The 22,183-nt window shown below is 46.2% G+C and overlaps 1 protein-coding gene across 2 annotated transcripts in view; it reads left to right on the top strand.

Annotated features, from left to right (window-relative positions):
- Positions 1-331: 331 nt before the first annotated feature.
- The window catches only part of LOC126295167 (ankyrin-3-like), a 26,387-nt gene continuing 4,535 nt past the window's right edge, over positions 332-22,183 (top strand). Inside the window, exons 1-5 of one of the 2 annotated variants that reach the window (XM_049987463.1) lie at positions 332-385; positions 8,968-9,091; positions 9,206-9,253; positions 11,723-12,272; positions 17,545-17,685. In XM_049987463.1, the coding sequence (XP_049843420.1) occupies positions 9,004-9,091; positions 9,206-9,253; positions 11,723-12,272; positions 17,545-17,685 (827 nt within the window). In that variant the 5' untranslated portion in view covers positions 332-385; positions 8,968-9,003. Of the gene's footprint in view, positions 386-8,949; positions 9,092-9,205; positions 9,254-11,722; positions 12,273-17,544; positions 17,686-22,183 lie in introns of both variants that reach the window. The other variant, XM_049987464.1, reaches the window with a different exon arrangement.

Below are 22,183 nucleotides of genomic sequence, written 5' to 3'. Positions count from 1 at the left end.
TTGGGCTGCCGCAACACGCCAAGGGAAAGGACGTCCGACACGATACGAGGAGGTATCTGGCGACTTTGACGGTGCTAATTGACATGCACTGTGCCAGTTTTGAAGGTATCAGAGATAAAATACGGCCAGTGAAATGTTATTCACAAATTCTGCAGGAACCAGACTGCGGTTGTATGAGTTCGAGGAAGAGGAAGGGAAGCGTCCGTGTTGTGAGAGATTGCGCGCGAGGTCGGATACGTGGGGAGGACGTGGTTCGCCGTGAGCGGGGGTGGAGGTCCGGGGCAGAGGAGAGGCTGCGGGAGGTCCAGGCGGGAGGCGGCGTGTAAAAGGCGGGGGTCGCCGCCGGCCGCCACTACAGCGGCAGAGGTCGGAGGAGGCGTGGCTGGTGAGTCTCTGCGCTTTGCCTCCATCAGTGCGCGGTTTGCTGCGTCTGCCGCTCCACTCACCTTCGCAGTCTCTCGTTCTCTGTCTCACCCACACTCCATAGCTGCGAAGTCGAGCAAACACCTGTTTTCTTGTTCTCGGCTTTTTTCCCACGAGCTGTAGCGCAACAACTCTTCTGATGCATCCTGCCCCTAGTACGTGTCAGTTAGGCCACTTCAGCACCCTGCTGCTGCTCACAGCGTAACTTAACGGGACCCGGTCTAGCAGAACTTCCTTCGGGCGGCCACACTAACTTTGACAGGCTTCTCTCGATACCTACTTGTTCGAATCCACCCAAAATTGCAACATACGTAACTTGTCATATTTTTTGCGTATTACACTCCGGGAAATGGAAAAAAAGAACACATTGACACCGGTGTGTCAGACCCACCATACTTGCTCCGGACACTGCGAGAGAGGGCTGTACAAGCAATGATCACACGCACGGCACAGCGGACACACCAGGAACCGCGGTGTTGGCCGTCGAATGGCGCTAGCTGCGCAGCATTTGTGCACCGCCGCCGTCAGTGTCAGCCAGTTTGCCGTGGCATACGGAGCTCCATCGCAGTCTTTAACACTGGTAGCATGCCGCGACAGCGTGGACGTGGACCGTATGTGCAGTTGACGGACTTTGAGCGAGGGCGTATAGTGGGCATGCGGGAGGCCGGGTGGACATACCGCCGAATTGCTCAACACGTGGGGCGTGAGGTCTCCACAGTACATCGATGTTATCGCCAGCGGTCGGCGGAAGGTGCACGTGCCCGTCGACCTGGGACCGGACTGCAGCGACGCACGGATGCACGCCAAGACCGTAGGATCCTACGCAGTGCCGTAGGGGACCGCACCGCCACTTCCCAGCAAATTAGGGACACTGTTGCTCCTGGGGTATCGGCGACGACCATTCGCAACCGTCTCCATGAAGCTGGGCTACGGTCCCGCACACCGTTAGGCCGTCTTCCGCTCACGCCCCAACATCGTGCTGCCCGCCTCCAGTGGTGCCGCGACAGGCGTGAATGGAGGGACGAATGGAGACGTGTCGTCTTCAGCGATGAGAGTCGCTTCTGCCTCGGTGCCAATGATGGTCGTATGCGTGTTTGGCGCCATGCAGGTGAGTGCCACAATCAGGACTGCATACGACCGAGGCACACAGGGCCAACACCCGGCATCATGGTGTGGGGAGCGATCTGCTACACTGGCCGTACACCTCTGGTGATCGTCGAGGGGACACTGAATAGTGCACGGTACATCCAAACCGTCATCGAACCCATCGTTCTACCATTCCTAGCCCGGCAAGGGAAATTGCTGTTCCAACAGGACAATGCACGTCCGCATGTATCCCGTGCCACCAAACGTGCTCTAGAAGGTGTAAGTCAACTACCCTGGCCAGCAAGATCTCCGGATCTATCCCCCATTGAGCATGTTTGGGACTGGATGAAGCATCGTCTCACGCGGTCTGCACGTCCAGCACGAACGCTGGTCCAACTGAGGCGCCAGGTGGAAATGGCATGGCAAGCCGTTCCACAGGACTACATCCAGCATCTCTACGATCGTCTCCATGGGAGAATAGCAGCCTGCATTGCTGCGAAAGGTGGATATACACTGTACTAGTGCCAACATTGTGCATGCTCTGTTGCCTGTGTCTATGTGCCTGTGGTTCTGTCAGTGTGATCATGTGATGTATCTGACCCCAGGAATGTGTCAATAAAGTTTCCCCTTCCTGGGACAATGAATTCACGGTGTTCTTATTTCAATTTCCAGGAGTGTACATACAGGGATAGGCAAAGTAATGTGAACACCTGCACTTACACGGTAACGATTTGTTAATAAGGGACTGGACTCCCATTTGTCCGTAATACGACTGCGATTCTTGCAATACGGACTTTGAATGTGGTTACGTGATTGGGTATCACTTGTGTCATACGACTGTACGCGAGATTTCCACACTCCTAAACATCCCTAGCTCCACAGCTTCCGATGCAACAGTGAGGTGGGAACAGCACAATATGTGGATGACTGGTTGCAACTTCCCATATGGTAATTCCATCTACTATCGTCATAGTAGTTATTCTCCACAGCTCGTGGTCTTGCGGTAGCGTTCTCGCTTCCCGCGCACGGGGCTCCCGGGTTCGATTCCCGGCAGGGTCGGGCATTATCTCTGCCTCGTGATGACTGGGTGTTTCTCTTTCATCATCGTTGACGCGCAAATGTCGCCGAAGTGGCGTCAACTAAAAAGAACTTGCAATACAGCGGCCCCCGTGGGGCCTCCCGCCCAACAATGCCATACGATCATTTCATTTCGTAGTAGTTATTATGGTTTGACCAGTATCCTTTATCATTGCCATAATAACTTACTTATGTAAATTCGATGGACTGCAATGAATACGGTTCCAGATGGGTGACAGAATACACTAGTTTTTTTTCTTGTCCTACCACGATTTTACCACTGCCAGTGCAGTGAAGGCGGTTGTGCTATACTGTTATCGTTGTAATTATTCAATTTAGCATCCTCTGGTATCAGCTCAACTGATTGCAGCACACACATGAAGTGTTCCAGATCAGTTTCCGATTCATCGACGGATTTGTTACTAAGAGGACTGGCTTTTGATACTCGTCGAATGTCGCAGTTAGATAGGTCTCATCCCAGTAACGTGTTTCATTTATGTATTTTTCAAAGGATTCCGGATTAAATACCTCCTTTCGACGTCTTTCCTGAACACAGCAATACCAACATTTAGCTAAAATCTCTTGCTCGAATTGCTTGTAATCTTGACAATTCAATGCACTCTGTGAGGCCCAAAGTGACATCTCGACCTGTATGGATCATAAGATGAAGTGACTTCTTCGTTGGTCCGTCCATGACGTCCGTAGCACACCCTTAAAATAGTTTATGAAAACAATGCAGTGGAGACGTTTCGTACCTTCGGCAGCTGCGTGATTACTCTACAATTCACGGTGAAGTGGCCGGAAGAGGGTTCAATGAACCACCTTCAAGGTGTCTCTCTACCGTTCCACTCTCGAACGGCGCGCGGGAAAAACGAGCACTTAAATTTTTCTTCGCGAGCCCTGATTTCTCTGGTTTTATCGTGGTGATAATTTCTCCCTATGTAGGTGGGTGCCAACAGAATGTTTTCGCAATCGGAGGAGAATACTGGTGACTGAAATTTAATGAGAAGATCCCGTCGCAACGAAAAACGCCTTTGTTTTAACGACTGCCACTGCAGTTCACGTATCATGTCTGTGGTACCATCTCCCCTATTTCGCGGTGATACAAATAGAGCTGCTCTTCTTTGTACTTTTTAGGTGTCATCCGTCAGTCCCATCTGATGTGAATCCCACACAGCACAGCAGTACTCCAGAATAGGGCGGACAAGTGTGGTGTAAGCAGTTTCTTTAGCAGACCTGTTGCACCTTCTACGCGTTCTGCCAATGAATCGCAGTCTTTGGTTTGCTCTACCCACAACATTATCTATGTGATAATTCCACTTTAGGGATTTTGCAACAGTAGTCCCTAATTGATTAGTTGAATTTACAGCCTTCAGATTGGTGTGACTTACCACGTAATCGAAATTAAGTTGATCTCTTTTAGTACTCATGTGAATAACTTCACTCTTTTCTTTATCCAGGGTCAATTGCCACTTTTCGTACCATACAGATATCTTATCTAAATCATTTTGCGATTAATTTTGGTCATCTGAAGACTTTAAAGACGGTAAATGACAACATCATCTGTAAACAATCTAAGATGGCTACTCAGATTGTCTCTTATGTCGTTAATATAGCTGAGGAACAATAGACGGCCTATAACACTTCCTTGGGGAAGTACAATACATGACTAAGTGATATTCCTGTGCTGTTTAAGTCATTGCCATACCTCTCCACCCATACTGTAGGGCTATTGTGATCGTCCTCTACTCCAACATCAGAGGGTGTTAGCCACCTACTTTCTGTTTGACTGATTTTATTGCGTGTTGGATAATACTAATTACATAACTTTGGTAAGTGTTCGTGTAGAACTGCATTATTCTGGTTTTCATGTAACTGGTTTCTCCCAAAATTCCTCCCAATTACGATACCTTGTTAAGCGTCCGTTGAATAGAATGTGGGAATTCTAAATTCAATCTTTTATTAGTATGGGTTTTCCTGTTTGAAATCCATTCGTTATAATCTCACTCAGTACTTTGTTTGTGAAACAGGAATTTAATCATGGCCTTACGCTGTGCAGTGAAATTCTCTACCTTTAAATCCGGCTTGCTAACACACTCAGTGATGTGTAACTGTTCGGCAAACAATTATTTCTTTGTGTCGGGCAGACCCTTGCATGCATCTTCCAATGCAGCAACATCGCTAGGTAGTGTGCCGCAGTGTAAAAACAACCTTGTCATATCGGTTTCATAGCATTCTGCAGTAACGTCAAATATGCGACTATGGTGGTTAAGCTTCTTATTTGAGATCGATCTTAGTTGACATTTCTGATGACAATTTACACATTTCTCAAGACAATTTTGCTGAAAACTGATGTAACATTTCACTATGTTTAATGGCCACTTCATTACGAAATTACTGATATTTAGTCGACGTTTCAGTCGGACGACATTTGAGATGTCAGCTGATCTGAGATTTGCTACAAGGTTGAGCAGTATTTGTATCTGGTACACGGTTAGTGTTGGAAAGAAGCATAGGACTAATTACCACGCTTTGAGCACACTGTTCAGTTTCATGAGCTGGAAAGTGTGCATAATGTGTAGCCACATCAGCGAATTCGCTCTCATCGGCATTGTTTTCTATTTCATATAACGTTTCGGTTTTCATGTTACTTCCTGATCTTTACCATAACGTGCAAAATGACTGGAGCCACGTATGTGAAATCACTTAACCCAAAACATTTTCACCGCAAAAATCATTAGTGTTGCTGAACAAGAATGTTCTGGAGTATGACATTCCTGAGATGAAACAACATAACATCGCTGCACTATTACGTGCGCTCTGAACATGAGTCAGCCATTTTGCACAGCCAAGACTCTGATTATTATTACAGTTATCTACTATTTCAAAACCTAGAAAATTCAGTATACAAAGCAGAACCGATCTTGTATGAGTACAAATCACAAATGACGCCAGGGACGGAAAAAATTGACAGTATTTTACAGCGGAGTGTAGACTGCCCATAGTTGCATAATTATCCAATTTTCCTTAATGTACAGTTCTCCTTTTCATGCCTTCGAACTGATTTCTTGTCTTGGTGTTTGTAATATGTAATTTTCACGAAGCAAATTAACAGAACGTTACAACAACATGACAATAAAAATGTTTTACAAATCATGTACACAATAGACTGATAGGCCAAAGCATTATGAGTGATGCGGTGACGAAAGTACCGGCTGATCAAAAACTCAGTATAAATTTTGAAAACTATACACCACGGAATAACGTAGATAGACAGGTAAAAACTGACACACATGCTTGGAATGACATGGGGTTTTATTAGAACAAAAAAAACAAAACAAAGTTCACAAAATGTCCGACAGATGGCGCTGGACAGCAAAACGCCAGTGACTGCGCATGACAATCGCGTATAAAAGGAGCTGTAATGAGACAGAGAGAATCAGATGCGCCAGCAGTCACAGCATGTTGACGTTACCTGAAAAGGCGCTTTTCGTGAAGCTGTATTATCAGAATGGGGAGTGTGCTAGTTCAGCGTTACGATCCTATCGCCACAGGAAGGGGATTCGAACGGGTAAAGGTCCGTTGACAAATGCAGCCGTGGCGAGAATGATTTCTAAGTTCGAAGCTACGGGTTGTTTAGACGATAGACCCCGTAGTGGCCGACCGAGCACAAGGCGTAATGCTGCTGAGGCAGTTCCGGAAGAAATGGAGACTGTAGCGGGTTCGTCTGTGCACGGGGAAGTCAGCGCTCGTGCAGTCGCACGTCGCACCGGCATTCCGTACACTACTGTTTGGTTGGCACTGAGGCGTACCCTCCGACGCTATCCGTACAAAATCCATCGGCATCGTGAACTGTTACCTGGCGATTTAGTAAAGCGGAGGGCATTTGTGGTGTGGGCGTTTCAAAAGATGGCAGATTGGTTGAGTAACGTGTTGTGGACCGACGAAGCTCATTTCACGCTCCGAGGGTCTGTCAACGCCCACAACTGCAGAATTTGGGCTACCGAAAATCCTAGAACTGTCGTGGAAACTCCATTACACAACGAGAAAGTTTCAGTATGGGTTGGATTTACTACATCTACCGTTATCGGACCGTTTTTTTTTTTTTTTTCGAGGAAATACGTGATTCTGGTTTTGTTTCTGCTACCGTGACGGGTGAGAGGTACGCCGATATGTTACAGAATCGCATCATCTCCAGCCTGGCTGATAAACACCTGCTGGAACGTACGATGTTTATGCGGGATGCCGCTCCACCCCATATCGCTAGACGCGTGAAAGATCTGTTGCGCGCGTCGTTTGCTGATGATCGTGTGCTCAGACGCCACTTTCGTCATGCTTGGCCTCCCAGGTCCCCAGACCTCAGTCCGTGCGATTATTGGCTTTGGGGTTACCTGAAGTCGCAAGTGTATCGTGATCGACCGACATCTCTAGGGATGCTGAAAGACAACATCCGACGCCAATGCGTCACCATAACTCCAGACATGCTTTACAGTGCTGTTCACAACATTATTCCTCGACTACAGCTATTGTTGAGGAATGATGGCGGACATATTGAGCATTTCCCGTAAAGAACATGATCTTTGCTTTGTCTTCCTTTGTTGTGCTAATTATTGCTATTCTGATCAGATGAAGCACCATCTGTCGGACATTTTTTGAAGTTTTGTGTTTTTTTGGTTCTAATAAAACGTCATGTCATTCCAAGGATGTGTGTCAATTTGTACCTCTCTATCTACATTATTCCGTGATTTATTTAGTTTTCAAATTTATACTGACTCTTTGATCACCCAGTTTTAAATGGAGGAGACAGGGACAGGGGATCACCCTAGCGAATATACGGAACGAAAGTGGGGAAATCCATTGAGATAAGCGTCTTTGACAAAGCGCTGATTATAATTACGTAGAGCGTGTGAACGAGTGTCTGGAAAACGGCGAAATTTGTCGAATGTTCACGTGCTACTGTCGTGAGCATCTACAGAAAGACATAGGAGGACAGGCCAAACACCACCAGGCGCTAAATGGTTGGACGTCGACGACTCTCCACAGAACGTGGGGTTCGGAGGCTTGCCTGCTCTGTAAAGTAGGAGAGATGGTGATCTGTGGCATCGCAACCGGAAGGACACAACGTTGGTGCACACACAAGTGTTTTGGAGCACACTGTTTATCGTACATTGTTGAAGATGGAACTATACACCAGAGCTACCCTACGTGTTCACATATGTCGTCGATTACTACTGCAGTGGACATGTGACCATCGGGATTCGAATGCCGATCAATGGAAACGTGTCTACTCTTCGGGTGAATCGCGTTTTTCCTACGCTGGGTCGATGACCGCCTCCACAAAAACGGTCATCGAGGTGAACGGCGGCTCGAAGCGTGTAGCGCTCCACCGACACTGTCTGGTGAGAGCCGGGCTATGCAGTGGGAAACATTCTCCTGCACTTGTATGGGACCTGTGGCTGCAAACCACCCGCACTCGATGCCGTCCCAGACGGCGATGTCGCCTTTCAGTAACGTGGTTGTCCGTGTCGCGCAGCCAGAATCGTTCTACAGTGGTTTGAGGAGCGTTAATAGTCAGCTCAAGCTGATGTCTCGGCGACTGCATCCACCTGATGTAGATCCTATGGAACCCATCTGGGTCGCTATCGGCCACCATCACCGCGCACGGAAATCAGCGGCCCGTTTCCTAGGAGTATACAACATGACCCGTGAATAGACATCTAAAGCCAGGTACTCCCCAAACCTACCAAGAAACTGTCCAATCCCTCATACGCCGAACCAGTGATCCATTTCGTTCCAAGGACGAACAAACGAGCTGTTAAGCAGGTGGTCATAACTTTCTGGCTCATCAGAGTATATACACAAACACAACCTGTTTTGAATGAGTACAAATCACAAATGACATCACTCTAAGATCAGGGAAGTATAAAACTGACACTGCAATCTACCTGTTCTTTTACAGCATGATGTAAACGATAATAGCATCACTGCACAGTTATCAATAATAGTATAATTAACCAATTTTTCATGCACTCAAATTGATTTCTCCTTTTGGTGTTCACCTTACGTAATTTTCACGAACAGAAGGTTGTAACAACATGCCAATACAAAATCATAGTATATATATATATATATATATATATATATATATATATATATATATATATATATATATATATAAAATTTGCAAAACAGTTTTATGTACATATATATGGCGGTGTCTATTTCGCAGAACAATGTGATATATATCTTGTAAGAAACTGAATTATAAATAGTGTGAAATATTGATCTACACTAGCTAATTTACAATAAATTATGCTGACTAAAAATTACTTGTAACAATATTTGTTACATGTTGTTCTGCAGGGTACAAATTTTTTGTAGGTTGTTTACCTGGCGTGATAACTTTTAACCGGCACTATGTGTTGCAGAAGAATTTTGTGGTTCATCTGCATTTTTGTGGCGGTAGTCACAGATTCCAGCCACAGTAACCTGGCCTCTAATACAGGTAAAACATTTGTTTTTTTTTTTCAGATCGTAAAAGTTCGGGTAGAATTAATAACAATTTTGTATTAAGTGTGTTCAATTTTTTCATAAAGATTTCCATCAAATTCATTTGCAGGCTCCGGTTCTGAGCTCGCAGCTTATAGTTTAAGAATGGACAATGGAGGTAAGTATTTTTTTCCCATTATTCCTGAACAGGTTTCGTGGCTCAAGAACTTCATCTGATGCCAGCTTATTTCATTGTGCTAGTCTTACTTAGTGATTAACAACTTCTTTGAGCCACAGTGTAATCATGTGAGTCTATTGCCTATCACGGTACTCAGAATCACAAACATTCATAACTCTTGCTTGTGGTGTCACAGATCACTAGCTGGTGTGCTATTTGTTTGTGCATTGCATACATGTTCCACAGATCCTTACAGTGATAATCGTAGCCTAGCTTAGGAGTGCATCAGTTCTATTTTCACGAAATTTTTTAATAACGCATCATTAGGCATCTCAAGTAGAAGAAATGTTGTGTTGTGGTGTATATCGTTTCTGCGAGATACAATGAGGCTGCAGTGTCTACCTTTGAAAGGCTGGAGTAAAAGGTGACACATAACCGGCAACGTGAAAAAATTGAGTAACTCGGATGGTTATTTACCGATATTCACATATATAATCCTACTTTCCTTGGTAACTGAATAAAGTGATATATGTCAGATAAACTAGCCTCTGAAATCCATAAACTTCACCTTTTTTTTTTGTGGATTGTACCAAATCTTCTGCTTGTGTCGCGATATAGTGTATTTTGTTATGTTACATGCCGCTTGAAACGTATTTTGTACCGCAGCATCAGCTGTAATCAAAATTTGTACTCGATACCATACCAGCAGTGGTATCCTTGTTCAAAGATCCGTTCACTCCAAATTCCAGTGTATATCAATATGTATAAATGTGAATTTTCGGAAGGCATGACAGTTTTGCACAACAAATTCCACAAAAATTCGACGTTTGTGACGTAGTTACTGTGGAAGAGCTGTAACTAACAGACCGTGTTACACTCAGGTCACCCCATCAACAGAAATGTATACTGTCTCCATATATCGCAAATTAACGCAATTTTTGAGTTTGACCGCGCTCAAAAATCTCAAATAATTTGATGCAAATTAGGAAAGATTATGCTAGGTCTTATGGAGAGGAAATAAAAACTTCGAGGTTCGCCGATGACATTGTAGTCCGCATCTCGTGGTCGTGCGGTAGCGTTCTCGCTTCCCACGCCCGGGTACCCGGGTTCGATTCCCGGCGGGCTCAGGGATTTTCTCTGCCTCGTGATGGCTGAGTGTTGTGTGATGTCCTTAGGTTAGTTAGGTTTAAGTAGTTCTAAGTTCTAGGGGACTGATGACCTAAGATGTTAAGTCCCATAGTGCTCAGAGCCATTTGAACCTTTTTTTTTATGACATCGTAATCCTGTTAGAGACAGCAAAGGACTTGGAAGAGCAGTTGAACGGAATGGACAGTGTCTTGAAAGGAGCATATAAGATGAACATTGACAAAAGCAAAGCGAGGATAATGGAATGTAGTCGAATTAAGTCTGGTGATGGTGAAGGAATTAGATTAGGAAATGAGACATCTACAGTAGTAAAGGAGTTTTGCTATTTGGGGAGCAAAATAACTGATGATGGTCGAAGTAGAGAGGATATAAAATGTAGACTGGCAATGGCGAGGAAAGCGTTTCTGAAGAAGAGAAATTTGTTAACATCGAGTACTGATTTAAGTGTCAGGAAGTCGTTTCTGAAAGTATTTGTATGGAGTGTAGCCATGTATGGAAGTGAAACATGGACGTTAACTAGTTTGGACAAGAAGAGAATAGAAGCTTTCGAAATGTAGTGCTACAGAAGAATGCTGAAGATTAGATGGGTAGATCATATAACTAATGAAGAGGTATGAATAGGATTGGGGAGAAGAGAAGTTTGTGGCACAACTTGACTAGAAGAAGGGATCGCTTGGTAGGACATGTTCTGAGGCTTCAAGGGATCACCAATTTGGTATTGGAGGCCAGCGTGGAGAGTAAAAATCATAGAGGGAGACCATGAGATGAATACACTAAACAGATACAGAATGATGTAGGTTACAGTAGGTACTGGGAGATGAAGAAGCTTGCACAGGATAGAGTTGCATGGAGAGCTGTATCAAACCAGTCTCAGGACTGAAGACCACAACAACAACATGCTAGGTCTTTCCGTGGCGTTAATATTAATCTCGTTTTGCGGTTCAACTGCTTCAGTTCTTGCTGGGAATTATCAGTAGTGTTAGCTACACTGATTGAGAAATTAACAAAAAATCAAAAGGCTTATTTTAATGTATTTTGTTGACTATTACATAAAACATTAGGTCAGACGCAGTGAAGCACCACTCTTAACGTTGTTCCTGAACATGGGCAGAGGTAGTTAACGTTTGTAGCAGATGGAATTCCCTCTGACTACTGCCAAATGATTGGAAGCTGCTGAACATTATACCCATCCTCCTTGCCAACAAAGTCGAGACGTTTCCCACTGACTATCCCATGACTTCTGTCACAGTGTGGAGGGTACGGTCTAAGGGCAAAGTGCTGCAGAGTGACTCTGTTGACTGTACGCTTCCGAATCTTTGACAGTGGAACCAGTCCAGAGGGATAAGGAGACCGCAGCTGTGGACCTGGCCGCCCTTCTGGACGCCGGGGACAGCGCCGTGGTGACGCTGGTGGCAGGCGACACGCGTCTGGTGGCGCACAGGGCCGTCCTGGCTGCCAGGAGCCCCGTGCTCGCCGACGTGTTGCGGAACAGCACGCTGGAGGCCAGCAGCGGCCACGTTGCCATCTCGGGCGTGGAGGGTCCAGTGCTGCGCCAGCTGCTGGCCTACATGTACACACGCCACGCCCCCCAGCTGCACAGCATGGCGCCGCAGCTGCTGGCCGCCGCCGACAGATACGGACTGTCGTCGCTGAAGGCGGAGTGTGAGCAGCTGGTGGCCGCACAGGTGTCTGGCGGGGCCGCAGCGGCCGCAGCTGTTCTCCAAGTCAGGCGCTCCTCTGACAGCCTCAGGGAGGCCGTGGTTGACTTCGTCAAGGCTCACCTGCTCCACGTGATGGGAGGGACTCTGCACAGCCAGCGTGAAGGTCAGGTGGAAGTGAGCCGTCTGCTGTCTGTTCCATCAGCAAAAACCAGGTAAGTTTGAGACAACTCACTTGGTCATCTTGTCGAATTCTGAATGTACGCTATGTTATCAAAAGTACCTGGACACCTGCCTGAAAATGACTTACAAGTTCGTGGCACCCTCCATCGGTAATGCTGGAATTCAATATGGTGCTGGTATCCTTGACGACAGCTTCCACTCTCGCAGGCATATATAATCAAACAGGTGCTGGAAGGTTTCTTGGCAAATGGCAGTCCATTCTTCATGGCGAGCTGCACTGAGGAGAGGTATCGATGTTGGTCAGTGAGGCCTGACATGAAGTCGGCATTCCAAAGCATCCCAAAGGTGTCAGTTGATTCTCATGATATGTGCCGGACTTTTCTCCACTCCTTTCTATAACTCAAGTAGGACAAGGGCGCTGTATTTGCTTCTTGGAAGAGGCACGGTCAAATCTCATGCTGCTTGTCAAATGGCTCAAATGGCTCTGAGCACTATGGGACTTAACTTCTGAGGTCATCAGTCCCGAAGAACTTAGAACTACTGAAACCTAACTAACCTAAGGATATCACACACACCCATGCTCGAGGCAGGATTCGAACATGTGACCATAGCAGTTGCGCGGTTCCAGACTGTAGCGCCTAGAACCGCTCGGCCACCCCGGCTGGCTGCTGCTTGTCTTATGTCTAGCTATCTATAGCGATACTAAAGGCTGTCTAGTGGATTCGAGTGCTTCGCTAGTCCATCCACAGCAGCTACTAATCAGTCTCTAACATCCTCAAAATTGATATGACCTCCAGAGTTAAAATAATACAAGTCATCCTTACAAGTCTGGTGAGCAGTAATACTCATAATTTTCCTTTATTTTTCAGCTATTTTTAAATTTTTATTCAGTATTTAACTAGAGTTCTTGCCTTCGAGATAACGTTGTCTGCATTGTCTGACTTATTTCTCATTTACTTCTATCCTCTCTCGTAAACCACTCAAACTTGATCTCTCCTGCCCATTGTAGTGTAACACGAAAATGAATATTGGAAACAAAATACATATCACCAGCAGTCTTTTCAAGATATCCTACGACACACACTTTAAACATACACTGTCTGCAGTATTCAAATGTATATTTCAGAAATGATCTTGATAACCTAAATCGGATAATGTTATAATTCCTAACCACCATCTTCTTCACTGCCACATGTTATGCATTATTATATGGTAATTGTATGTTTTCTCGTTAAAACATCAACTTCACAGCTTTTCATTCACATCACCTGCATGTCTATAAGCAGCTTAATGTTATGTCAGTGGTAAATTCGTAGACGACTTTGCTAGATTAAGTAACCAGAACACACATTAACACACGACCATAAGAAATCTGTTAAATCTGTTAATTACAATACATTGAACAAGATATTCATTGTATTACATGGTCAAAGAATTACTGCCATAAAACATTGCTCCTACATGTGGCATGGTTAATAAAACTCTTAAAATATTTGCTTTTTTTCTTTTCCTATGACTACATCTCCTCGATCATCGGCTGCATTCGTAAATTCTACATCTACTTTCACTCCTACCACAGTTGTTTCCATTTGTCAACACATTACCTACAAACGTCTGTGAAGAGGCTAACTTTGCACTGATACTTCCTGAAAACATCCCAACTGTGTTTCTGCACTGCACTGAGGTAATAAATACCTGTCATATATTTCAAAATGTTATAATGTAAATAAAGCAGTAAAATTAAATTATTAACCACAGGCATATAATTATTACACACACACACACACACACACACACACACACACACACACACACACGCACACTCTTCACTTTACAGACATTTTCTTCTACTATCTTCTCCTCTCTGGCCAAAATCACATTTGTCTTTAATCAATTTCTATATGCAATCATAAATTACTGATTATTTACAAAAATACACTTTTCTATTGACTTATCTTACCCATTATCTTTACCACCATTTTCAATGACTTATCGAACATTTGATTGTAACGAGTACAATAGTCCCTACAAATTATACAGTGAGCTTTTTCATTAATTTTTATATTCTAATGAAGAGTGGGAAGTGGGGAAAGACATTGTTCGTTTCCTTTGACATAATCAAGTTAATTGAGAAAACATTTAAGTGAATTGGGCAATACTTTAGTCTGAATTTTTATAGCCTGCTTTGACCACGAAAAATCTGACAAAGATGGACAATTGGGGTATCAAATATAAAAGTGTGAGGTGCAGGTTTGAAAAAAGACGTAATTACTTGAAGAAAAAATCAAGCTAGTTAAGAAAAATGTAACTCATCATATCAAGGGAAACTGAAATATTTCATTATTAGATGCCACTAACTGTGTAAATAAAGTGTCTAAATCTTAATCCCTTCAAGTCCTAGCCATTTTCCACATATATAGTTAACTGGTGTTCTGTGTGACTGTTAAAAAGGCTTCCTTCGAATCAAGTTATACATTTGGGTTCTTTCGAGAACACAAGGGCCTAGGAACTAAATTCAGATATCAAAAACTTCTTCTCTTCAAAGTCTGGCTATTTCGTGCATAAAAAGTAGCACTGGTGTAGTATTTAACTGTTAAAATGCCTTATTCTAGGCAAGTATTAAATTTAGGACACTTGGAGAATGGAAGACGCTAGGAGAAAGGGGATTCATGATGAGCGATCTGAGTGGCCGAATCATTTTCTCGAGTTATTCAGAATGTTCTTCAAACTAGTTGTGAACAATTGTGAGCCAATAACATCATATCATTGATTAGGAACATGAAGTCCAAGTAGCTGAACACGAGCATTTCCAGTCAATGGATTAGTCTAATGAGAGAGGCCAATCTGTTCCATGTAAAAACTGCCCACGCCATTATGAAGCCTCCACCAGCTTGCACAGTGACTTGTCGCGGTCTTGGCTCCATAGCTCTGTGAGGTCTGCGTCACACTCAAACCGCACTAGCAGCTCTTCCCAACTGAAATCGGAACTCATCTGACTGGGGCTCGGTTTTCCAGTCGCTCGGGGTCCAGCTCATATGGAAACAAGCCCAGGAGAGTGGCTTCAGCTGACGTGCTGTTATCAAAGGCACCCATGTCTGGTGTCTGCTCCCACAGCGCATTAACGCCAGTTTTAAACAGGTTGAAAAAAATAAGCCAACCAGTTGGAAAACAAAGGTTTATTAGCCCCTGACCTAGGTTTTGATGTTTCTAAAAATATCTACTTCAGAAGGGGTGGATCCTGTTACATCATACGACGGAAAATATTTTTAGAAATATGGGAACCTAGGTAAATGGCTATTAAACCTTTGTTTTGCAAGTGCTTGGCTGATTTTTTTCAACCTCTCCAGATTTTCACAGTTGCTGTTTCAGAACCATGTTTAAGATTTTGAAATGTCTCATTTCACCACACTGTCTGTTGGATACGTTCGCTGTACGTCCAACATTGATTCATGCGGCTATTTCAACCCGTGTCACTTGTCTGTTAGCACTGACAACTCTACTGAACCGCTGCTGCTTTCGGTCGTTAAGTGGAGGTCGTGAGCCACTGCATAGTCCCTGGTGAGACGTAGTGCCTGAAATTGGTATCCACGGCACACTTTTGACACTGTACATTTCAGATTACTGAATTTCCTGCTGATTTCCGGATTGGTATATCTCATTCATGCTACACCAATTGCCATTCCGCATTCAAAGTTTGTTAATTGTCAGCAGCGGGCTGTTCAAGCTGGTGGAGGCTCTGTAATGGTATGCGGCGTGTGTAGTTGGAGTGATATGGGACCCCTGATACAACTTACGAGTCTGACAGGTGACTCGTGCGTAAGCATTCTGTCTGATCACCTGCATCCATGCATGTCCACTGTGCAATCCGACGGACTTGGGCAATTCCAGCAGGACAATGTGACGACCCACGCGTCCATAATTGCTGCAGAGTGTCCCCAGGAGCACTCTTCCGAGTTTTAAAGACTTCCGCTGGCCATCAGTCACCCCAGACATGAACATTACTGAGCATTATCTGGGTTGCCTTGCAATGTGCCGTTCATTAAAGATCTCCACCCTCTCGTATAGTCTGACGGATTTATGGACATGGAAGGATTCACGGAGTCAGTTCCCTCCAGCACTACTTCAGTACAGTCCATGCCACATCGTGATGTGACACTTCTGCATGCACCCTGTGGCCCTACACTAATTACGCAGGTGTACCAGTTTTTTTGGCTCTTCGGTGTGTATATATACTAGGTGATCAAAAAGTCAGTATAAATTTGAAAACTGAATAAATCGCAGAATAATGTAGATAGAGAGGTACAAATTGACACACATGCTTGGAATGACATGGGGTTTTATTAGAACAAAAAAAAAAACACAAAAATGTCCGACAGATGGCGATTCATCTGATCAGAATAGCAATAATTAGCATAACAAAGTAAGACAAAGCAAAGATGATGTTCTTTACAGTAAATGCTCAATATGTCCACTATCATTCCTCAACAATAGCTATAGTCGAGGAATAATGTTGTGAACAGCACTGTAAAGCATGTCCGGAGTTATGGTAAGGCATTGGCATTGGTTGTCTTTCAGCATCCCTAGAGATGTTGGTCGATCACGATACACTTGCAACTTCAGGTAACCCCAAAGCCAATAATCGCACGGACTGAGGTCTGGGGACGTGGGAGGCCAAGCACAACGAAAGTGGCGGCTGAGCACTCGATCATCACCAAACGACGCGCGCAAGAGATCTTTCACGCGCCTAGCAATATGGGGTGGAGCGCCATCCTGCATAAACATCGTACATTCCAGCAGGTGTTTATCAGGCAGGCTGGGGATGATGCGATTCTGTAACATATCGGCGTACCTCTCACCAGTCACGGTAGCAGTTTTGCTGTCCAGCGCCATCTGTCGGACATTTTGTGAACTTTGTTGTTGTTTTTTTTTGTTCTAATAAAACCACATGTCATTCCAAAAATGTGTGTCAATTTGTACCTGTCTATCTACATTATTCTGTGATTTATTCAGTTTTCAAATTTATACTGACTTTTTGATCACCCTGTATATATATGCATGTCGGTATTCCATTACTTGTGTCACCTCAGCGTATTTTATTCAAACTGTTCTTTCGCGCACTAAACTACTGGTACTGGGAATGTGTGAGTAGTTGTGTATAGAGTGATTACTTTAATGACCGGTCATTCATATTGCGAATCGGCTATTTCCTGTGGCTCTATTGCCAGTGTGCGCACAGACCCTCAGCAATACTGCCCTCTGTCCTCCACGTGGACACACTTTTCCATGCGTTGTCCCTCTGTGCAGGTCGCCGGCCACTGCAGACAGCCGCACGACCGGCTCCAGTCAGCCGCTCAGCGACCACAGCTGGAGTCCCGACGCAGCCGCACCGACCACGGCGACCCACCACACTGCCCCACCTGACGGCGTTGACATCGCTTTCCTGCGGTGAGTTGCGTCACTACTCGTGTGTCTCTTCCACGTTCACAACACAACTTATTGGGGATTTCACAACGTGTAATGGCCACGAAATGGTATGTCACTTTACTGTATCTCCTCTTTACATCTTATAAACATTTAAGTGTGTATGTTTGTTCAACATCTCATTCTAAATTACTGGAGCGATTTCAAGCAAACGTGACACGTGCAACACTTCCTGTCTGGAATGAAGGCTCTGAGCACTATGGGACTTAACATCTTAGGTTCAAAAATGGTTCAAATGGCTATGAGCACTATAAGACAACATCTGAGGTCATCAGTCCGCTAGAACTTAGAACTACTTAAACCTACCTAACCTAAGGACATCACACACATCCATGCCCGAGGCAGGATTCGAACCTGCGACTGTAGCAGTAGCGCGGCTCCGGACTGGGCGACTACAACCGCTAGACCACCGCGGCCAGCCATCTTAGGTCATCAGTCCCCTAGAACTTAGAACTACTTAAACCTAACTAACCTAAGGACGTCACACACATCCATGCCTAAGGCAGGATTGGAACCTGGGACCGTAGCAGTCACGCGGTTCTGGACTGAGCGACTAGAACCGCTAGACCACTGCGGCCGGCCATCTTAGGTCATCAGTCCCCTAGAACTTAGAACTACTTAAACCTACCTAACCTAAGGACATCACACACATCCATGCCCGAGGCAGGATTCGAACCTGCGACCGTAGCGGTCGCGCGGCTTCGGACTGAGCGACTAGAACCGCTAGACCACCGCGGCCGGCCATCTTAGGTCATCAGTCCCCTAGAACTTAGAACTACTTAAACCTACCTAACCTAAGGACATCACACACATCCATGCGCGAGGCAGGATTCAAACCTGAGACCGTAGCAGTCGCGCGGCTCCGGACTGAGCGACTAGAACCGCTAGACCACCGCGGCCGGCCATCTTAGGTCATCAGTCCCCTAGAACTTAGAACTACTTAAACCTACCTAACCTAAGGACATCACACACATCCATGCCCGAGGCAGGATTCGAACCTGCGACTGTAGCAGTAGCGCGGCTCCGGACTGGGCGACTACAACCGCTAGACCACCGCGGCCAGCCATCTTAGGTCATCAGTCCCCTAGAACTTAGAACTACTTAAACCTAACTAACCTAAGGACGTCACACACATCCATGCCTAAGGCAGGATTGGAACCTGGGACCGTAGCAGTCACGCGGTTCTGGACTGAGCGACTAGAACCGCTAGACCACTGCGGCCGGCCATCTTAGGTCATCAGTCCCCTAGAACTTAGAACTACTTAAACCTACCTAACCTAAGGACATCACACACATCCATGCCCGAGGCAGGATTCGAACCTGCGACCGTAGCGGTCGCGCGGCTTCGGACTGAGCGACTAGAACCGCTAGACCACCGCGGCCGGCCATCTTAGGTCATCAGTCCCCTAGAACTTAGAACTACTTAAACCTACCTAACCTAAGGACATCACACACATCCATGCGCGAGGCAGGATTCAAACCTGAGACCGTAGCAGTCGCGCGGCTCCGGACTGAGCGACTAGAACTGCTAGACTACCGCGGCCGGCCATCTTAGGTCATCAGTCCCCTAGAACATAGAACTACTTAAACCTATCTAACCTAAGGACATCACACACATCCATGCCCGAGGCAGGATTCGAACCTGCGACCGTAGCGGTCGCGCAGCTTCGGACTGAGCGACTAGAACCGCTAGACCACCGCGGCCGGCCATCTTAGGTCATCAGTCCCCTAGAACTTAGAACTACTTAAACCTACCTAACCTAAGGACATCACACACATCCATGCCCGAGGCAGGATTCAAACCTGCGACCGTAGCAGTTGCGCGGCTCCGGACTGAGCGACTAGAACCGCTAGACCACCGCGGCCGGCCATCTTAGGTCATCAGTCCCCTAGAACTTAGAACTACTTAAACCTACCTAACCTAAGGACATCACACACATCCATGCCTGAGGCAGGATTGGAACCTGGGACCGTAGCAGTTGCGCGGCTCCGAACTGGGCGACTAGAACCGCTAGACCACCGCGGCCGGCCATCTTAGGTCATCAGTCCCCTAGAACTTAGAACTACTTAAACCTACCTAACCTAAGGACATCACACACATCCATGCCCGAGGCAGGATTCGAACCTGCGACTGTAGCAGTAGCGCGGCTCCGGACTGAGCGACTAGAACCGCTAGACCACCGCGGCCGGCCATCTTAGGTCATCAGTCCCCTAGAACATAGAACTACTTAAACCTATCTAACCTAAGGACATCACACACATCCATGCCTGAGGTAGGATTGGAACCTGGGACCGTAGCAACTGCGCGGCTCCGAACTGGGCGGATTTCCTGGTTGAAAATACACTTTCTCCCGGATGAAAATACACTTTTTCCGTGTTAAAAGACAGTTTACCTTTCGTCGGCACTGTAAAACATATCAATTCTTAAAATGTTTATGGTTTTCTACACAGACGTAGAATTTGCCGGCACTTTAGAAAGCGAAACGCAGGGGAAGAAAAACACGTTTTGGAAAGATCTTTGATATGCAGCAACATGTACGCTGCATTTCTTCGTTTTACGGAGGTATAAATTCGAATTGCACCAAACACTGCATGTTAACTCTCCGAAGCAATGAAATCGAGATTGCCACGTACTTTTGTAAGCCAGTCATAGCTCATATCACGTCATCTCGACAGCTGATGACAGCACAGGACACGAAGTGTAGTCAACCAATAGTAAGATCACTCTTAAGTTCCCTGAATCGTTTCAGGCAAACGCCGGGATGGTTCCTTTGACAGGGCAAGGCCGATTTCCTTCCCCATCCTTCCCTAACCCGAGATTGCGCTCCGTCTCTAAAGACCTCGTTGTCGACGGGACGTTTAAAAAAAAAACACTCACTCTTAAGTGAACACACGAAAAGAAAAGTTAATGGTTTAAATTAATATAAAGTTTTGCTAGAAGAAAAGCAAAGCTTTCACAAATTATATTGGTCTCGAAGATTAATAAGTTCCCTTCCACATACACTCCTGGAAATTGAAATAAGAACACCGTGAATTCATTGTCCCAGGAAGGGGAAACTTTATTGACACATTCCTGGGGTCAGATACATCACATGATCACACTGACAGAACCACAGGCACATAGACACAGGCAACAGAGCATGCACAATGTCGGCACTAGTACAGTGTATATCCAGCTTTCGCAGCAATGCAGGCTGCTATTCTCCCGTGGAGACGATCGTAGAGATGCTGGATGTAGCCCTGTGGAACAGCTTGCCATGCCATTTACACCTGGCGCCTCAGTTGGACCAGCGTTCGTGCTGGACGTGCAGACCGCGTGAGACGACGCTTCATCCAGTCCCAAACATGCTCAATGGGGGACAGATCCGGAGATCTTGCTGGCCAGGGTAGTTGACTTACACCTTCTAGAGCACGTTGGGTGGCACGGGATACATGTGGACGTGCATTGTCCTGTTGGAACAGCAAGTTCCCTTGCCGGTCTAGGAATGGTAGAACGATGGGTTCGATGACGGTTTGGATGTACCGTGCACTATTCAGTGTCCCCTCGACGATCACCAGAGGTGTACGGCCAGTGTAGGAGATCGCTCCCCACACCATGATGCCGGGTGTTGGCCCTGTGTGCCTTGGTCGTATGCAGTCCTGATTGTGGCGCTCACCTGCACGGCGCCAAACACGCATACGACCATCATTGGCACCAAGGCAGAAGCGACTCTCATCGCTGAAGACGACACGTCTCCATTCGTCCCTCCATTCACGCCTGTCGCGACAACACTGGAGGCGGGCTGCACGATGTTGGGGCGTGAGCGGAAGACGGCCTAACGGTGTGCGGGACCGTAGCCCAGCTTCATGGAGACGGTTGCAAATGGTCCTCGCCGATACCCAGGAACAACAGTGTCCCTAATTTGCTGGGAAGTGGCGGTGCGGTCCCCTACGGCACTGCGTAGGATCCTACGGTCTTGGCGTGTATCCGTGCGTCGCTGCGGTCCGGTCCCAGGTCGACGGGCACGTGCACCTTCCGCCGACTACTGGCGACAACATCGATGTACTGTGGAGACCTCACGCCCCACGTGTTGAGCAATTCGGCGGTACGTCCACCCGGCCTCCCACATGCCCACTATATGCCCTCGCTCAAAGTCCGTCAACTGCACATACGGTTCACGTCCACGCTGTCGCGGCATGCTACCAGTGTTAAAGACTGCGATGGAGGTCCGTATGCCACGGCAAACTGGCTGACACTGACGGCGGCGGTGCACAAATGCTGCGCAGCTAGCGCCATTCGACGGCCAACACCGCGCGGTTCCTGGTGTGTCCGCTGTGCCGTGCGTGTGATCATTGCTTGTACAGCCCTCTCGCAGTGTCCGGAGCAAGTATGGTGGGTCTGACACACCGGTGTCAATGAGTTCTTTTTTCCATTTCCAGGAGTGTAAGTGCCCATGTATCTGTGGTAAGAGAAAGTAGACTT

Source organism: Schistocerca gregaria, chromosome 11, assembly GCF_023897955.1.
Source record: "Schistocerca gregaria isolate iqSchGreg1 chromosome 11, iqSchGreg1.2, whole genome shotgun sequence".
In the NCBI taxonomy this organism is placed as follows: Eukaryota; Metazoa; Arthropoda; class Insecta; order Orthoptera; family Acrididae; genus Schistocerca; species Schistocerca gregaria.
Note: the sequence above shows the minus strand (reverse complement) of the source record. Positions and strands in the feature narration are given on the sequence as shown.